The 18594-nt window shown below is 33.3% G+C and overlaps 1 protein-coding gene across 1 annotated transcript; it reads left to right on the top strand.

Moving 5' to 3' along the window:
- Positions 1-13822: 13822 nt before the first annotated feature.
- Positions 13823-18306, top strand: LOC145607799 (protein trichome birefringence-like 1). The gene is made up of 5 exons (XM_081663393.1): positions 13823-14985; positions 15760-15952; positions 16044-16237; positions 16327-16485; positions 17462-18306. Exons 1-5 carry the CDS (start codon positions 13970-13972, stop codon positions 17814-17816), a joined length of 1917 nt encoding a protein of 638 aa, XP_081519519.1. The 5' UTR covers positions 13823-13969; the 3' UTR covers positions 17817-18306.
- Positions 18307-18594: the final 288 nt, after the last annotated feature.

Here is an 18594-nt window from a genome sequence, read left to right as displayed (position 1 = left end):
TCAAGAGAATTACTGGCGTGCTACCGCCACGTGTTCAAACGTTAAGGCTTTATCAGAAAATAGCAGCGGAAAAACTAAATCAGTTATAAATAAGTTTCAAAACCAACGAATGAAACCAAATTAAGTCATACAACTTGGAACCATTAAGGCCCTTATTCAAAACCCAATAAAAGTAGTAAGTGATTAAATTCAATGTTCAAATAAATTCAAACCCAAAAGAAATAGTGTCGAATAAAATCGAATTAATATAAATTCAAACTTGCAAAAGAAATAAAATGCAAACAACCAACTCTCTACTCAAGATCCCACAACCCTGATGAATGCTGCATGTGTAAGAACCTGTGGTAATTCTGCTCCCCAATATTACAAGTGTAAAAATTGGATCGTCACAGGGTCATTGAAAGGCGAAGGCCATGACCAAAGAAAGACACACAAAGCACGCAATCAGCAAAGCTGAGTACATACAAGCTGCAAAATAAATTAAGAAATCCATAACATGCTACTAATAATCAATCATCATGCATCATTAAATTATAGACTCAACACACGACTCAACTATTTATATTACTAAGACTCCATTAATTAATAATAGGTAAATCATTATTTTTATTCATTGGATTACGCAATAGACAAGGTTGTCCAACCCATGCTCCATTTGGAACATCAATAAAAGAAAAACCCCATGCCTCCTTTCGGAAACATCAATAAACATCCAACGATCACGGGCGCGACTCCGTGACCGTAGTTAGTATGAGATCTCACCTAACTCCTAGTTTTGAAAAATATTTGAAATAAGAGACTCGTAGATCAGACGGCCTCGAGAAAAGTACACGGCTAATACCCCATGTACCCCAACCCCTGATTGTCATTACTCCAGAAGTGCACCAATCCAGAGTTTTATTGCCCATCCATCTTGCACTTTACGTGATTTACAGGTTTAGACTTGGTGATGACTCATATGCATAACAATACAATCAATCCAATATCAATTCAATCAAAAACAACTTTTCAATTTCAATTCTTGATTTATTAGTGGCAAGCAACATTTATTATTTATTCCTTTACTACCTCGGTGTATAAACACCTTGAGTGCATAAGGCACCCCAAAACCTCAACCTCGTCTTAGAAGACTTAAATTCTTCCTTTACTCATCCTGCTTGCATAATCATGAATGAGTAATAAATTAATCATTACACCAATCATATACCTTTGCCTCTAAGCGCACCTTGCATAATCAGAGCACAAATAATACTTGCAATATAAAATAGTGCACGTCATACGAAATTCACAATGTATAATCAAACAATTTAACTTAGTCATCCCTATACATGATACTAAGTTCTCGATCCGTCGTCCTTAAACATGCACCTAAAAGAAAGGTTTTGTAACTTGTACGTACCTTGAGCAAACGAATTAGTATGCCACTTTACTAACTAGAAATCACCTTCAATAAACTCCTCTCCTAAGCCAAATAATAACATCTCAATCAATACCCAATCAATCAAATTTACAGCAATACTAACTTACTTTAAAACCTTCAAAATCCAAATCAAACAACACTTTAAAACCTTCCCTTTAGTTAAAATTAAAAGCTTATATATAGTTCTTTAAATTTTTCTTCATAAAAACCTTAAAATACACTCTTATACATGAAATTACAGCAAGTTCAAAGTCTAATAAAAATCTGAAAATTATATAAAAACCCCTAAAAATCTTCCTTTTTAATGGGTGATTAGACCCTCTTTATAAAACATCAAAAGTAGTACTTAGAAACTATTTTCAACACTTAAAACTTCAGTAAAAACATATATTTATGCTTAATTAACTTTAAACATAATTAATTTTATTAATCAAACTCAAGGATAATATTTTAAGTATAAAAAAACTTCGTTAAAATCAAAAACTGCCCGAAAATCATATTTAGAGGCTGAATTTGGCCACGAGAGGGTGGTCCTCACTACCAAAGGTAGTGAGTCTTTCTTAAAACGTTGTTTCCACATGGAAAACACTACTTTTTCATCAAAATCGGATGAGTTCAGAATCTGATCGGGATTAAAACGGGATTAATATTAACGAACGAAAATCTAAAAATTAAAACACGAATCTATGTGTTCAAAATAATCTGGAATTAAGTTAAACTAATCAGTAGTTATAATCACCAAAATTTCAAAACATCATTACTATAAAAGCCCTAAATCAATTGTTCATAAAAACCCTAAAATCATGATTTTCAATAAATTGAAACCCTAGGTTTATAATTCATAAAATATGAAATTTATAACATAAATATAATCTGAAATTTATAATCTTTATACCATTAAAATATAATTTGATACTAAAAATATAATCTTTATACTAAAATCAAAACCCAAAACAATTAAATTAACATTAAGCAAAATAATGAAACAAAGGAGGATGAAAATAAGACTAACCTTTTTGTGTGGGAAATTTTTGGAGATTCATGGGATATTTATAGGAGAGAATTATTGTAGGGTAAAAAGAAAGATTGGGCGTCATAAAAATAATGGGTCGATTAAGTAAACAAATGGGTTAGGCTTGTGTGATTGGACATAAATTGTAGAATAAAGGTGCATAAAATAATTTGTTCAAATAATTTTCGACCCAGATTAATAATTTGAAACTTTTGAAATTAAATTATGAAAAATAACAAATAAATATTATAAATAAAATAAATTTTCATTTATAAAATATTTAAAAATACGGGGGATTACAAGCAGTTTGCTAACGGTTCGGTGTAAGCGGTTTTTTTGCCAGTTTAAACGGTTTCGGGTTGGAACCGGTTTCGGGTTAGATACGGTTCGGTTCTTTTTCGGTTTGGTTTTCTTTCAGTTCGGTTTATATTTGGTTCGGTTTGTTAACGGGTTCGGTTCTTATACGGTTTAACATTATTCGGGTCGATTCGGTTTTGGGTTTACTAAAATACGGTTCGGGTCGGTTTTTAAAAAATCGATTTTTAATCGGTTCGGTTCTCATTTGGGTCGGTCGGTTTCGGGCATTTAAACGGTTTCGGTTTGAAATTTGACAGCACTAGGTTTTATTTATATATGATAGATTTTAAGAACGTTGCATGGTTTTGCTTATTCCTTAACTTAAGAATAGGATTTTACATGTGACAAAAAATAGTGTTTTGAGGTAATGATATTAATGTTTTCCCCGAGTTTTTAGAGAGCCACGTAGGATCTAATTTTCTCAGCGCGCCATGTAGGATTATAAATCTTAGTATTAGCCAATTAAATAAGAGATTATTAATTTCTTTTAAAATTAAATAATTCAAATGCCACGTAAACAAAATTGGCGAATGAGATTTTTAAGTTTAAATTAATTAAATATTAAATATTATCTTTTAATATTAGGAATTTTATCTAAATATATAACAAATTTTAGCTCATAAATACAAAAAAAAAAAAAAAAAAAAAAAAAAAAAAAAAAAATCAAAGAAACCATGCATCGCACGGGCTTCATCTAGTACTTATTGTATACCCGAGTTATTTAAAAGCTTGTGACCTTATTATGTGATAGAGAGCCGGAAATAGTATGTTTTATTATGTTGATTAAACCAAAAGTACATGAAGGGTAACATATGAGATACATGAATGAGCATGAGTCATCTTCATCATGCCACATCAACACTTCATATAAAAAATTTGAAGGTAAGGAGATTCAAACCGCAAACCGCTTAAAAAAAATTGACTTATTAACCATCTAAGACAATTATTAAGCATGTTACAAACATAAAAAAAAATGAAATACATAAGTATAAACCACATAGTTAAGTTATTTTTTAAAAACAAAAACACACATTCATTCAAATAAAAAGTCAGATAGGCGTTGTACGTGCATTGCTATTTCATTCTTGTGTTACAATTGACAATGACAATTTCAAAATATACAATCCTAAAAAAAAAAAATTAAATAAATTCAATTGTACAACTGCAAAATACAAAATCCATTAAAAAACAAATGCTCCCATTGTACAATTACAAAAATAGCAACTCGGGGCGACGCCCGGATTACTCACTAGTTTGAATGTTTAAAGCCGTGCAATAATACGATTACTATACTTAATATATACAAATAGATTAAAAAAAAAGGTTTATTATTCAAAACTACAATTGTTAAGAGCATAGCCAATGGATGCCCAAGCTAATTGTGGTCATCATATTTTTTATTACTTTCTCTCTCTTCTACCTCATTTATGCCCAACTCCCATGCCCATACACTCACATTGGTTGCCCTCCAAATTTTTGGGCATTGATTCTCCTTTCCTTCCATTCCCACGTGAGCCTTCATCAATTAAAAAAATAAATAAATAAATAAGACCTCCTCTCTTTGTTGGACAAGTGGCGAAATACCACTAAATGCCCACATTCAACAAATGGTCATGGCCATGACCTGTTCAAGAACCATTTCTCACCAAAAGGACAACTTTTTTATTTTTTAAGCTTTTTTTATTTTTCTCTCTCTTCATACCCACCTAAAATGGGCAACCATTGACTGTACTCCTAGAAAATATGATACACGTAACGACTAGCCAGGCCCAATGGTAACGGGTAAAGGTTTGAATGAAGTGATTTGTTTAAATTAAGTGGGCTTTGAGATTTAAAGTGAACTGCTCACATTAATGATTATAGCATGTGAAGGGAAGAAATAAAGAAAAGAACAGAAAGTCCACATGATTGTTAATAACATACGGAGTAATGTAAATCGTACTCTCGTTGTCTTCGTACTTTCCAGTTTCCACTAGCTGACTAGCTCCACTTAAATTCCATTCACACTACACGTGATCTTTAGAGTGAAAACCACTTTTTATTAATGACATTTTTTAGAAGTGATCAACTAAGGCTTAGGGCATGTTCACATTTAATAAATTGAGCTGAGCTGAACTGAACTGAATTAATTGGAGCTGAACTGAACTGAACTGAACTGAATATTTTATGAGAGAAAAAAATTAGGAACTGAACTGAACTTATTGGAGCTGAATTGAACTGATTTGAGCTGAACTGAACTGAAATTAAGTAAATGTGAACAGGCCCTTAATCCGATCTAATCCAAAAAATGAGCAACTTTGGGCAAGCATATATATACTTTTTTAGTTAAAACTTGAAGCCAATCTTAAAATTCACTACTTTCATTGTTTTCAAAATTCATCAAATATCATTAATGTTTAGAAAATTCACCAAAATGCCCTTAACACCCTCAAATAATCCACTAACCATTAATTTAAACAAAAAAGGGCTAATGTGGGATACTCATCTCAATACTCATTCTTACTTAGCTTTTACACTCATTTAATGTAAGACAACATTTCTATTCACATGTGAGTTTGTTTATGGGGTCAACACTTCCCTTTACATGTGAATTTTTCATAGTATTTGCCTAGATTACAACTCAACTCCACCTATGCTATGATATCATGTTAAAATTAGGTCATAATATTTCTTTGTATATTTCGCCGATAATAAACAGCTACATTAATAGGGCTGAGCAAAACTATCCGAAAAATCGAAAACCCGTTCCATTACCGTTCCGAAAATTAGGGTACCCGATTTGATAACCATAACGGTTCAGGTACCCGTTCCGACAATTTGTTATCGGATATGGTTTTTGGGTATCATTTTAAAATAATGGTTACCCGTTCCGATCCGATAAGCAATTTTTTATTTATTTTTTTCCTACTTAAATCTACTTTTTCAATATTTAAAATCTTACTTTACTTCACAATCACTATATAATATCAATGATTAGTAGTATTATTAATATTTGGTCAAGATCATGTTGTATTATTGTTAATTAGTATTAAAAAAATATCATGATAACTAATTTATCAAGTTAAATTATCACTATTGGATACCTTATGGGGTACTCGATAACCGAGTCGAACATTCGGGTACCCGAAGTCCGGGTTGTAGGACTTTAGATACTCTAAGCAGAAATTCATAATCATATTCATAAGCATCTAATAACCAAGATCATTGCATAACACAGAATGAACAAGTAAAAATAACTTTGAAGCGTGATTTCACGTGCAATCGAGGAAGAACAATGGGAGATAAAGAACCCCAAGCATGATTCCTCTACTTGGTCCATGAGCACAAGTTAAACCTCCATTAATGCTAGTTAGTTGTGATTGAACGCTTCAATCAACCTTCAACAGAGAAGAGAGACACGAACTAACCACGAACCACCAAGGGTGGCCGGCCGTACGGACGTGAAGGGGAGGAGAGAGAGCCGTGAATAAGGAGAGAGAAAAGGGTAATTAGGGTTTGGGAAACTCGGTTGCCTTATGTCACAATTCACTGTATGTTAATTGTGACTTAATTCAACCTTAGGCATGAATTTTATTTAAAGATCATATCTCTAAATAAGAGTCCATGTCAAGCCCAAACTTCTAAGCCTAATCAAACCACTCTAGCCCAACACTCCATGTGGTATGTCATGATCTCATGAGGCTCATTAATGGGTCTCTCACTTGTTTAACCCAATACCCTTGTTGTGTGACCACATAGGATCCACTCTATTGGGCTTTGGACTATTTTACTAGCCCAAAGATCATTTGTCATATCTAGCACCAAACAATTACAATCTACAAGACACGTCTTAAAACATACTTCCTCCGTTTTCTTTTACTTGCAACACTTCCCTAAAAAGGAAATGTCACAATACTTGCAACACACTATAAAAGGAAAGTTACTTTAGGGAAAAACTATACTATATCCCCTATTTAAAGCACATGACCCGCTAAATTACATTCCTAACAACCACTCATCCTATTTTAAAGTTTATTATATCATGTAAACCCCACCTTTCTTAATTACCGCGCTAAAAGGTGTGTTGAATCCAAAAGAAATCGGAGGAAGTATATATCTCCATTTTTGTATGCGTAAAAATTAAAAAAATTCGATATTAATAAAATTTATAATGAGACAATTCAACATTACTCTTTGGAATTTTGATCCACCCAAAAGCAAAGTAGAAATAGGACTATACTTTTACTCTGTAACACCCCAATAATTCTCACTTCAAACCTATGAGTACCCTGAACAAAATCCAACAAAATTACTGACATGCTTCGAGTGTTCACAAGTTAACACTAATTCAAAATTTAGCATAGGAAAAACTAACTCAGTAAAAAAAAAAAAGTTTCAAAACCAACGATCAAAACTAAATTAAATCTTACAACTTGGAACCATTAAGGCCCTTATTCAAAACCCAGTAAAAGTGGTAAATAAAACAACTAGAGTTTAAATCAATTCAAAAGTAAGAAATAACATAAACTGTGAATGGTAACCAACACTCCACTCAAAATCCTACCACCTTGATGCAAGTTCTGAATATATAAAAGCCCGTGGTTAATCTGCTCCTCAATATTACAAGTGTAAAAATTGGATCATTATATTACAGGGTCATTAAAGGCGAAGGCCATGACCATTGAAAGACACACAAAAGCACGCAATCAGCAACGCTGAGTACATACAAGCTATGAAATATAACAAGAAATTACTAATAATCAATCATCAAATACAATTTAATTATAGACTCAAACACATGACTCAACTATTTACATTACTAAGACTTCACTAATTAATAATAAATAAATAATTTCATTTTATTCATTGGATTAAGCAATAGACAAGGTTGTCCTTCCATGCTCCATTTGAAACATCAATAAAAGAAAAAACCCATGCCTCTTTTCGGAAACATTAATAAATATCCAATGGCCACAAGCGCGACTCCGTGACCATAACTAGTATGAGATCTCATCTAACTCCTTATAATTTTAAAAAGTATTTGAAACAAGAGACTCGTAAATCAGACGGCCTCTAGAAAAGTGCACGGCTTATACCCCGTGTACCCAACCCCTGATTGTAATTACTCTAGATGTGCACCAATCCAGAGTTTTATTGCTCATCCATCTTGCTATTTACGTGACAAGTTTAGACTTGGTAATAACTCGTATGCAAACAATACAATCAATCAAATATCAAATTCCTTGATTTATTAGTGACAAGCAATATTTATTATTGAATCCTTTAATTACCTCGGTGTATAAAGACCTTATGTGCATCAGGCACCTCAAATCATTAACCCCGTCTTATAAGACTTTAATTCTTCCTTTACTCATTCCATTTCTATAATCATGAACGAGTAATAAAATAATTCATTCCACATATTCACGTACCTTTGTCTCTAAGCTTATCTTGCAAATTAACGTATGAATAATAATAATAAGATAAATAAATAATACACAATCCTCATACTTGAATAAAAACCAATTGCAACAATCAAATCAAGAATTGATCAGAGCACTCACATCAGTGAGCATTTATTTGCTCATGAGCAAAAATGGTGAGCAAATTTGTTAGAAATGGTTCCCCATTAATGAGCATATTGAAAAATGCTCATGACCATTTCTGATTTTGCTCATCCTATGAGCAAAATTGAGGATGAATAGTAACTACGTGGGGCCCAGCAACTCTCCAATGTGGCGCCTTTTTTTTTGTTTCTCTCACCTTTCAAAACGGTGCGTTTTGGGAAACTGACTGAACAACTTTCCCGAAAACGGTGCGTTTTGAAGGGAGAAAAGCAAAAAAATAAAAAATAAAGATGCAGCTGCTGACAGGGCGCATCAGTCAAGCCTGTGAGGATATCCATTTTTTTCCTCTATAAATCAGCAACAGTTATAATTTTTTTCCTCTATAAATAGAAATCCATTTTGACACATTTTCAATATTATTAATTAATATTTAATATTTGTATTATGTTAAATAATGGTATAGTTGTAATTAGTAGCACTAAAACTTCATTAACCAAAATATATTTAATAATAATATGGTGATGTGTAAGAGAGAGAAATGTTGGTGGGGTATGTGAAAAAGTAGGAGAGAGAATGATGAGCATTTTTTTTTTTTGCTCACTGTGGAATAGAATTTGCTCACCAAAAATGCTCATGGGTTTTAAGAGAGAGAAAGTGGCTAGAGAGAGAATGAGCATTTTTTTTGCTCACTAGTATGAGTGATCTCACAATTAATGCCATACAATTTCAACCAATCCACAAGTTCTTCCCAACATAATTCTAAGTTTTCAAATCCTTAAACATGCTCCTAAAGTCAAGGTTTCCATATCCTTGTACGTATCTCGAGTAAACGAATTAGTATGCCACTTTATTAACTAGAAATCACCTTCTATTAGAGGTGTCAAAAGCTGACCCGACCCGAAATACCGACCCTAACCCGTTTATTAACCGACCCGTCTAAACCCGAAAAAATGGTGACCCGAACCTGACCTAACCCGACCTGAAACCAACCCTAAACCCAAGTTGAATTGACCCAAGTATTTGAGACCCGAACCCGAACATGAACCGACCTGGAGACGACCCAACCCGAATGTAACCCGTAAATTATTGACTTGAACCGAACCTGACTCGAACCCGAGAATGACCCAAACTCGTTTTAATCCGTCAAATTCAACCCGAATTCCACCCGTCTTAAATTCAACCCGACCCAAATTTAACCTGACCTGTTACTAGCCCGACTCAAATTTCAACCCGACCCGAAATTAACCCGACTTGTTATTAACCCAACCCAAATTCAACCCGACTTGTTATTGACCCGACTTGTTATTGAATCAACATGTATAGGTCGTTATCTCATGTTAGTATTCGAACGGAAATTGAATCCTAACTCTATTCTTCAATATTTCACTTAACTACATAATGTCTAGCCGTTCCAATGACCCGACTTGGAAATGACCCGACCTAATTATAACCCGCAAATTATTGACTTGAACCGAACCCAACTCGAACCCGAGAATGACCCGACTTGGAAATGACCAGACTTGATTAAATTATAACCCAAAAATTATTGACTTGAACCAAACCCGACTTAAACCCAAGAATGACCCAACCTGAATGTAACCCGAAAATTATTGACCTGAACCAAACCCGACTCGAACTCGATAACGACCCTAACTAGTTTAAACACGTAAAAACCTGAATTTAACCCGACTTATTTTTCACCCGACCCGAATGTAACCCGACCTTTTATTGACCCGACCTAAACCCGACCCAAACCCGAAAAGATGTATGATCCGACGGGACCATGTATATCACACGAATGTGTGGCTAATATGTGTACAAGGGTTATCACACAACTATGTAGTACAAGGTACACGACCACGTATACCATACAACCGTGTAGTATTAACTAGATATAGGTACATGACCATGTATCAGATTGTTATACAATAAGTCTTCAACCAAAGGAGAGCAAACTTCTCTGGTTGCATTACTAACACCAAAAACTAGGGTACGGTGCTCAATTATATTCATCGACTTATTAACTAATGTTAACATAGTAAACCACTCTAACACAGAGGGACTTTTGGGTGAGAGGTTGAAGTCACGTAAACTTAAATATGTTCAAATAGAGTTGTGTTTAGCTATTTTGTTGTGTAAAATTTCTGAAGATGATTCCATGAATATATAAAACAGTAAAGTAATATTAAAGGATACAATTAACCTCCCCAACAAAGATATTACCCAGAATAAAGAAAAAAATTTAACACATATAAATAAGACTAACTATGGGAGTTACAATGAAGGTTACAAATTTAAGGAAAAAAAGATTCATTAGGTTTGCTGGCGTGACAACGCAACCGCGCTCGACTGGGCCTAATTCCAACTCGCTTGTGTACCCAATTGCACAAACAAAGTAATTAAATTACACTTGCACTCATGGCCGATCAGGCGAAGCTTACTCGACAGGGCCAACTACCCTTACCTCTCTTAGAATCAACAATCAAAACTTCTAGTCTATCAATCCTTACTATGACTGACTTGTAAAATCAATGCATTTATTAGATAAAAGTTCAGTGTGAAATTTTCTCGTTGTCACGCATCCGCGCCCGACTGGGCCTGATTCCAACTCGCTTGTGCACCGACAAACAAATGAATTAAATTACACTTGCACTCATGGCCGATCAAGCGGAGCTCCGTCGACAAGGCCAATTCAACTACATACCCAATCTAGTTTGAAACATGGAGGTATTTAAAAGAAAAAATAATACCAAAATCTTCGAGTCTGGTATTTATCATAAGCATAATGTAAATCTCTTATCGATGATCAATTGGAGGCAAGTTTGGGACTGGGTAATTCCAACTCCAATAGCGTCAATTTAAGTTATTAGTTGTTACGATTAAACAGCTTTGCAATTAGACCATATATAGGGTGGTATACTGGTATGACCATACTAGTCCGACTTTAAGTGTTCATTGATTGTCGCATGCTTTTCGTTGGCAATGCGCTACTCTTTCAACCACTTCTATTTTGAAGAAATTAAATTGTTATGTATAGGTAAAACAAGCTTAAGTTATGTTGATGGATAAAGTCATGAAATTAGCTTTATAATCAAATTATTCCTTCTGTCCCATAATACATGAGATGTTGGACTTTTTTTTCACTATTCATGCATTAGGTTTGATCATAAATTTTTACTAACATAATAAAAATATATTTTATCATAAAATATGTTGTTAGATAGGTTTAAATATAAAGTTCTATAATATAATTTTTAAAATAATTTTCATTAATATTTAATATATAAAAATAAAGTCAAACTAGTGCATTGACATGTGTGTAATGTTTGACTATGTCATGTATATGGGACAGAGGGACTACGAAGTATACCCTACTTTTTCTTAGCTATACAATTTAATTTGCTTTTCATCATGACCAAATAAAATGTAAAGATATACATATTAGTAGTAAAGTAAAAAAGGATGGCAAGAAAAAGAAAAAAAAAATAGTACTGTCTTACAATGATCTTATAATTTATCACTGATGCTATATTATTATATATATATTACACCCAAGTGTATGGCTCGCAAACACTGAACCAAAAAAATCTGTAAGGGTTGAGGTCGGTCTAGTCAGAATTTCCTTACCATTAAAAAAATTGTTATTATACTTATAATTGTGGATGTTACTGAAAAATCACACTTTATTTAAGGTTGTTAACCTATAAAATTTACAAAAAGAACATACAAAAGCAAAGTATTTTAGGGATCAATAAGACACCTCACAAATTTAATCAATCACAATTTTTATATATATTTTAAAATACTAGGGCGACTAACGCACACGATGTGCATGTCATAGCTAACCATGTTTAAAAAATTCAATCTATTTGATCTTATGATACAACTTTAGTTGTTGACAGCATTAATGAGCGTAAATATGTAAACAAATATTTTTAGGTGTATAAATGTTCGCCCACTATAATTAAGATTTTTTTTAAAAAAAAAATAGAGGTAATTAACATTAATAAGGAATAATAAGTAAATAAACATTAGACTTTAGAGAGTAATGGTCCAAACACTATTTATAAGAGTTATTTTAAGGAAAATTTGACTTTTACCACCACTAAAAAACACGACTTAGATTTTTCTTATCCATCTAAAATTTTATTTTATTTATTACCACCAATAATAATAATAATAATAAAAAAACTAATTCCGTTAGTGTTCCGTTTGTTTGAAGAGCCACACGGGCGGATGATGAGAATCGATTCCAAGATCTCTTGGAACCGGGAGGGGAGCTCAAACCACTTGAGCTATCCCTCGCCCTCTAAGTGTTCCGTTTGTGGTTAGCCATTTAATTTATTTCCTTGAATTTTGTGCCATAAATGTTTTGTTAAGGTTTTAGAAGGTAGTTTTGGCTCTCAAGCATCCAAATTGAGCTCGAGATTGGCAAGAAAATAACAACTGCCTCGTTTTGAGTCACAAAAAATATATCGTTTTTGCGCCACTATTTTTTTTGCCGTGAAATTTTCGGGTAAGGTTTTATGAGTCGTTTTGTCCTTTAAGATTCAAATTGAACTCTGAAACGACAAGAAAAAACGTAAATGCCTCATTTTGCTTTTCTTTTGATGTTTAGGTTCTTGGTTAACAAGCGTCCAAAGGCGTTAGGTGAAGTTTTAATTTTTTTTTTTATAAAATTGCACTTCCTCCATTTTTTTCTAGTTGGCATCGTTGACTGTTACACCATTTACACATTACATTTTGATTTGCTTTTATGAATAATAGATACGATAAAACATACAAGTAATTATGTGGGGTTTCGTTTGAATCGTTTTGATGTATATTTTATTAATATCTACTGTTATAATTTTACAATGGTGATAATTAGAGATACTAATCGTTAAAAACATGTGTTTGCAAGCGTGATAACATAAATGTCTCAATTTAAAATAAAAACAAATGAGGTATTAATTTTGAAATGCATATTTGTACTTCCTTCGTTTTTTATTAGATGTATCACTTTTTATATATGGAAATTTCAATTTTTAAGATGCACCATTTTCCCCTTTAGTCTATAACTTCTCTCTATCTCTTTCATATCATATCTCAAATGGGCTTCTTTATTTTGTTATTCTATATCTCTCTCTACTCTAAAATTGAGTCCACAATTTTAAAAGTGCTGACGCCCTAAACGCTCATTAGATTTTACCAAAAAAATGAGGGTTCTTAATAGAGGTGTCAATTCAGATGATCGGATCAGATCGAGTCAATTTAATAAAGTTGAATCATACTTTATTTTTTTATTTTTTTTTGGTGAAGAATCGCATATTTTAAAATTAATTTCAAATCAAGACGGGTCGGGTGTGGTTTTGACACTTCTAGTTCTTTACATGTTTGAGAATAAGATCAAGAAAACCGACAAACTCAACGCGATCCAACTCATTATTATAGTTGAGTTTATGTGTTTTATGCCGATTAACTCGAAGTGTTTAAGAGTGTGTGTTGACACTCGTCTTCATAGTCCACTAATTATACTCTCCAAGTCCCATCCATAAACTCCTTTCACTTTTCTCTCTCTCCTCTTCCTTCTCTTTCTTCCCCAACTCTCTTTCTCTCTCCTCCAAAAGTAGTTAAGCAACAAGCCCATCAACAATGGCAGAATCCACAAAATACCAATTAGTCCCAAACAACAACACCATTACTACAGATTTCAAAGGCTATTTTTCTCTCTTCAAATCCAGAAAAACCTCTGCTTTTGTTTATGGAGTTGTCTTTGTTTTCATTGCTTTCACTGTTTTCTTAGCCTTTTCTCCTTCTTCTTCTACCAATACTTCTTCTACTACTTGGTTCTTAAATTATTTTACTCTTAATTCTACTTCTCCTCCTAATTTTTCTGATCAATCTCCCAGATCTGATTTTCCCTCTAATTTTTCTACTGAAATTAATTCTTCTAGATCTCAAAATTTTGATTCATTTCAATCACCCTTTTCAAATTTTACAGATAATTTGACAGATACCCAACTTCCTCCTGATAAAGTTCAAAACTTTAATCCTAATCACACTGATATTCTTCCCCAAATTACCCCAAATTTGCCTCAAATCCCCCCTGAAATCTCTCCAATTTTACCAAAACAAGATGAAAACATAAACCCCAGTAATAATACTGATTACCCAGAAAAGCAAACTGATCAGAGTAGTGCAATTCTTCCTCAAATCTCACCAAAAATTTCCCCTGTTTCTGAAAAACAGAGTAATCAGAGTACTAGTGTAGTACCATCTCCCCCTCAAATCCCTCCAATTACACCAAATTCGAGTATTGCAACGATAACGAATTCGACTAGTGCGAAAGGAAGTGGGGAAGAAGTGAAAGATTTCCCAACTTCATTGCCAAAGAAAGAGGATAATAGTAGTATCAGCAGCAATCACAATGAAAACGGTGTCGTTTCAGGGGAAGTTCAGAAACAGGGGAATGAAAAGAAGAATTTGGTTGCATCATTAGTTGGTTGTGATTTGTATGATGGTGGATGGGTTAGAGATGAATCATACCCTCTATATAAACCCGGATCATGTAAACTAATTGATGAACAATTTAATTGTTTTCTTAATGGTAGACCTGATAATGATTATCTAAAGCTTAAATGGAAACCTAAAGGTTGCACATTGCCAAGGTAATTTTTTTGCTTAATTATTACATTTAATTTAATTATTGCCTTCTTTATTTTGGTACATTTTTAAGTAGATTAATTATTTATTTACCTTTTTTGCTTCATATGATACGATTTTATTTGGTATTACATTGAATAAGTTTTTTCTATAAATGTTTTGAATGTGTGATATGACTGTATGAGTATGATCTTTGTCAAATTTGGGGTTTTAGTTGTTAGTTTCAGATTTAATTTTAAAAAATGATGCTAGATCATAAATTAAGGTTAATGGGAATAGGGTATTTTTTATTTGGGTAGTTTTGGATCTGTTTGATTTACTTGAATTTTATATGGTAACTCAAATAAATTAATGTCTATGAAATTATCAGTAATTATGATTTTGGAGACTTAAATTTGCACAACTGATTATGAGAGAAAAATCTCATTGTTGTCATATATTCTGATTGATATATATGAGCTTTTTTTTTTGAGAAGAATATATATGAGCTTTTGTATATCTTGTTCCTGAAAATTCGATCTACCTTGATTTTTGGAGGATTAAATTTACAGCAGTTTTAGACTTTTGACTAATGTTAAAAATTCAATTTATTTTGACTAGAGTTCAATAGTCTATTGTTTTTCATTTAATTTCAATTTAAATTGGATATATGTTTGTTTGGATTGAGTTTAGTAAACTTGCTGAAGTATTCAAACTACTTGACCATATCTTTCTTTTTCAATTGAAAATTTGAAATTACTTGTTCACCGACGCTTTATGGATGAATATATTTTGTACAGATTGGATGGTAGGAAAATGTTGAGATTATTGAGGGGAAAGCGACTAGTTTTTGTTGGAGATTCGCTAAATCGAAATATGTGGGAATCCTTGGTTTGCATTCTTAAGAACTCGGCTAAAAATCCAAAGAACGTTTATGAAGCGTCTGGCAGGCATTACTTCCGGAATGAAGCTTCTTATACTTTTGTATTCAAAGTAAGTTTTGTACCTTTAGTGTTAGCTAATCTCTATGTTTTGAGTTTTGTGATTGTTGAACTAATTCGGCTTACTTTTGGTGCTTGAGTAGGATTATAATTGTACCGTGGAGTTCTTTGTAGCTCCTTTCTTAGTCCAAGAATGGGAAGTCAAAGACAAGAATGGAACGACCAAGGAAACTCTTCGACTTGATCTTGTGGTTAATGACTCTAAACATTTTAAGAGTGCAGACATCGTAATTTTTAATACCGGGCATTGGTGGACGCATGAGAAGACATCAAAGGGGTACCTAAATTGCTCTTTTTCTTATTACTGTTTAATTATATATCGTCTCTTTGGACTTGGGGCTAAATGTGTTTGATTTTGAATGGCAGGGAAGATTATTACCAAGAAGGAAGCAATGTCTACAAACAATTGGATGTTCAGGAAGCGTTTCGAAAAGCTATAACAACTTGGGGTAGATGGGTTGACAACAATGTTGATCCCCAAAAGACGCATGTCTTCTTTCGCGGCTATTCCAGTACACATTTCAGGTTTGTTTGAACCCACATTCACAGTATGCAATGTACTCTTGTTCTTGGATCTGTTTGATGGTATTGCCGCTCATTTTATCCATGATGGTAATGTTTGACAGAATTGGCAAGCACTTTACCCCTTTCTATTACTATGGATTATGTACACTTTCAAGTTAGGCCATTTGTATATTCATAAACATGTTATATTATGATCATAGGTATACTACCAACATTGCTCATATCAGCATTCTGATCAATAGGTTTACTACCAACATTGGCCATGATAAACATTCTAATCGATATGATTTTTAAAAAAAAAGTGATCATTATATAGAATCATGAGTATATAACTATAGTAGACTCTTATGACACATAACATGTTAGTCAAATAAAGAAAAACCAGTAGGGAATACCCCTAGGTCAAATTCTTATGGGTTGAAACTTAGACAATTAAAAGTGTCTAGACTTGATGATTTATTGAAAGGGAGAGATTGTTATATACTCCTGGGTGCACCGTACACCCATGAATTTTTGTTCTCATTTTGATGATTGTTTTTCATTTGATCATCAAATGAAGAGCAAAAACTAATTTTGGGTTAGTTGGGTGTACGGTGCACCTGATTGTATAAAACAAATTCCAATTGAGAGGGTTACTTCTTGATTGGGTTTTGCCTCATTTAGGTCTTGTAATCAGCAACTGAAAAGAAAAAAATTAATAAAGTCTCACCTTAATTACCAATATTCACTAGTTAAAATTTAGTCAGTGTAAATCTGTATTAAAATTAGTCCATTTGAGTAGGTGAGGAGAACAAGCTAGTATTTCAATTATATTGAAGTTCGGAAACTTAGTTTGATATAATTCATATGAATTTTGTGATGAAATTTTCCAATGGTACATCAATGTCACGTCTTATCAAATTGCGATGTATTTTTTCCCCATATAAAACTTGAAAAGCAAAAGCTAACCAACTATGTTTCCTCTTTCTGTTTGCAGAGGTGGGCAATGGAATTCTGGGGGGCAATGCGATAGCGAGACCCAACCCATTACAAATGACACTTACCTAGAAAAATACCCGTGGAAAATGAAGGTTTTTGAGACGGTAATGAGGGGCATGAAAACCCCTATATCCTACCTAAATATCACAAAATTGACAGATTACAGGAAAGATGCACACCCATCAGTCTACCGGAAGCAACGGCTCTCCACAGAAGAGAAGAAAACACCATTGAAATTTCAAGACTGCAGTCATTGGTGCCTTCCGGGAGTTCCTGACTCGTGGAACGAGCTTCTCTATGCAGAAATGGTAAGGCGGCGATACCAAGAACAACAGCAAAAGAACAGAACATAAGGCAGTACATTACAAACCTGCCTACGTTTTCATCCCTTCAGGGATCACGATTAATTTGCACGAACGTTAAATCCAAGAGTTTTGCCTGTGATTATTTCCAATTCAGGTGAATACTTTCATTTTTTATCCTGTTTTAATAGATAAATTATTTATGAAATACAAAGATGAGAGAAGTAAATAGGTCTCCTTGTACTACTACTAGCTCTTTGTTAGGGAAATTGCTATATTCAGTCTCAAAAGCATCTGTTACACTCCCTCTGTAAAATTCACGATTTTGTGTTCGCGCTAGGTGGAGTGTAAGAAGTGATTTTGGGAGTGGAAATAGAATTTCCCTTTATGAAAGTATTTGGCCAATTTGTGTCGGTGATTTAAAAGATGCAGTTGGCAATTTTGGTGACGTTGACAAACCGTGTAATTTATTGTTATCTCCAAAAGCATAGAATATACATCTGTACATTATGATTATTTTAGTTTGTTCACTATTAGTAAAGTGTTTCAAGTGTAGTACGTAGTATTTTTTTTCATTCTCTTTCGTTATTGGCAATTTTCTGTTATACACCCGAGTGTACTGTATTGTACATTTGTACATACCCTCTAGCCTTTAGGCTTACGGTTGATTGTCGCTTTCTTGCTTGTGGTTGACGTTGATCGTGAAATTTTTTATTCTATTGGTTCAACTATTGAGTGTGAATTGTGATAGATTGGCAAAAGAATGTTATGGGCAGGCAATATGTGATGTAACGTTTTCAGATTTTGGCTTTAATCATGTTGTAGTTGT

This window comes from Chenopodium album, chromosome 23 (genome assembly GCF_948465745.1).
Source record: "Chenopodium album chromosome 23, dcCheAlbu1.1, whole genome shotgun sequence".
NCBI classification, from domain to species: domain Eukaryota; kingdom Viridiplantae; phylum Streptophyta; class Magnoliopsida; order Caryophyllales; family Amaranthaceae; genus Chenopodium; species Chenopodium album.
Note: the sequence above shows the minus strand (reverse complement) of the source record. Positions and strands in the feature narration are given on the sequence as shown.

Coding starts and splice junctions, on each gene's coding strand:
- LOC145607799 (XM_081663393.1), top strand. CDS start 13,970: ATGGCAGAATCCACAAAATACCAATTAGTCCCAAACAACAACACCATT. Junction 14,986..15,759: donor AAAGGTTGCACATTGCCAAG/GTAATTTTTTTG, acceptor TATTTTGTACAG/ATTGGATGGTAGGAAAATGT. Junction 16,486..17,461: donor TATTCCAGTACACATTTCAG/GTTTGTTTGAAC, acceptor TTCTGTTTGCAG/AGGTGGGCAATGGAATTCTG.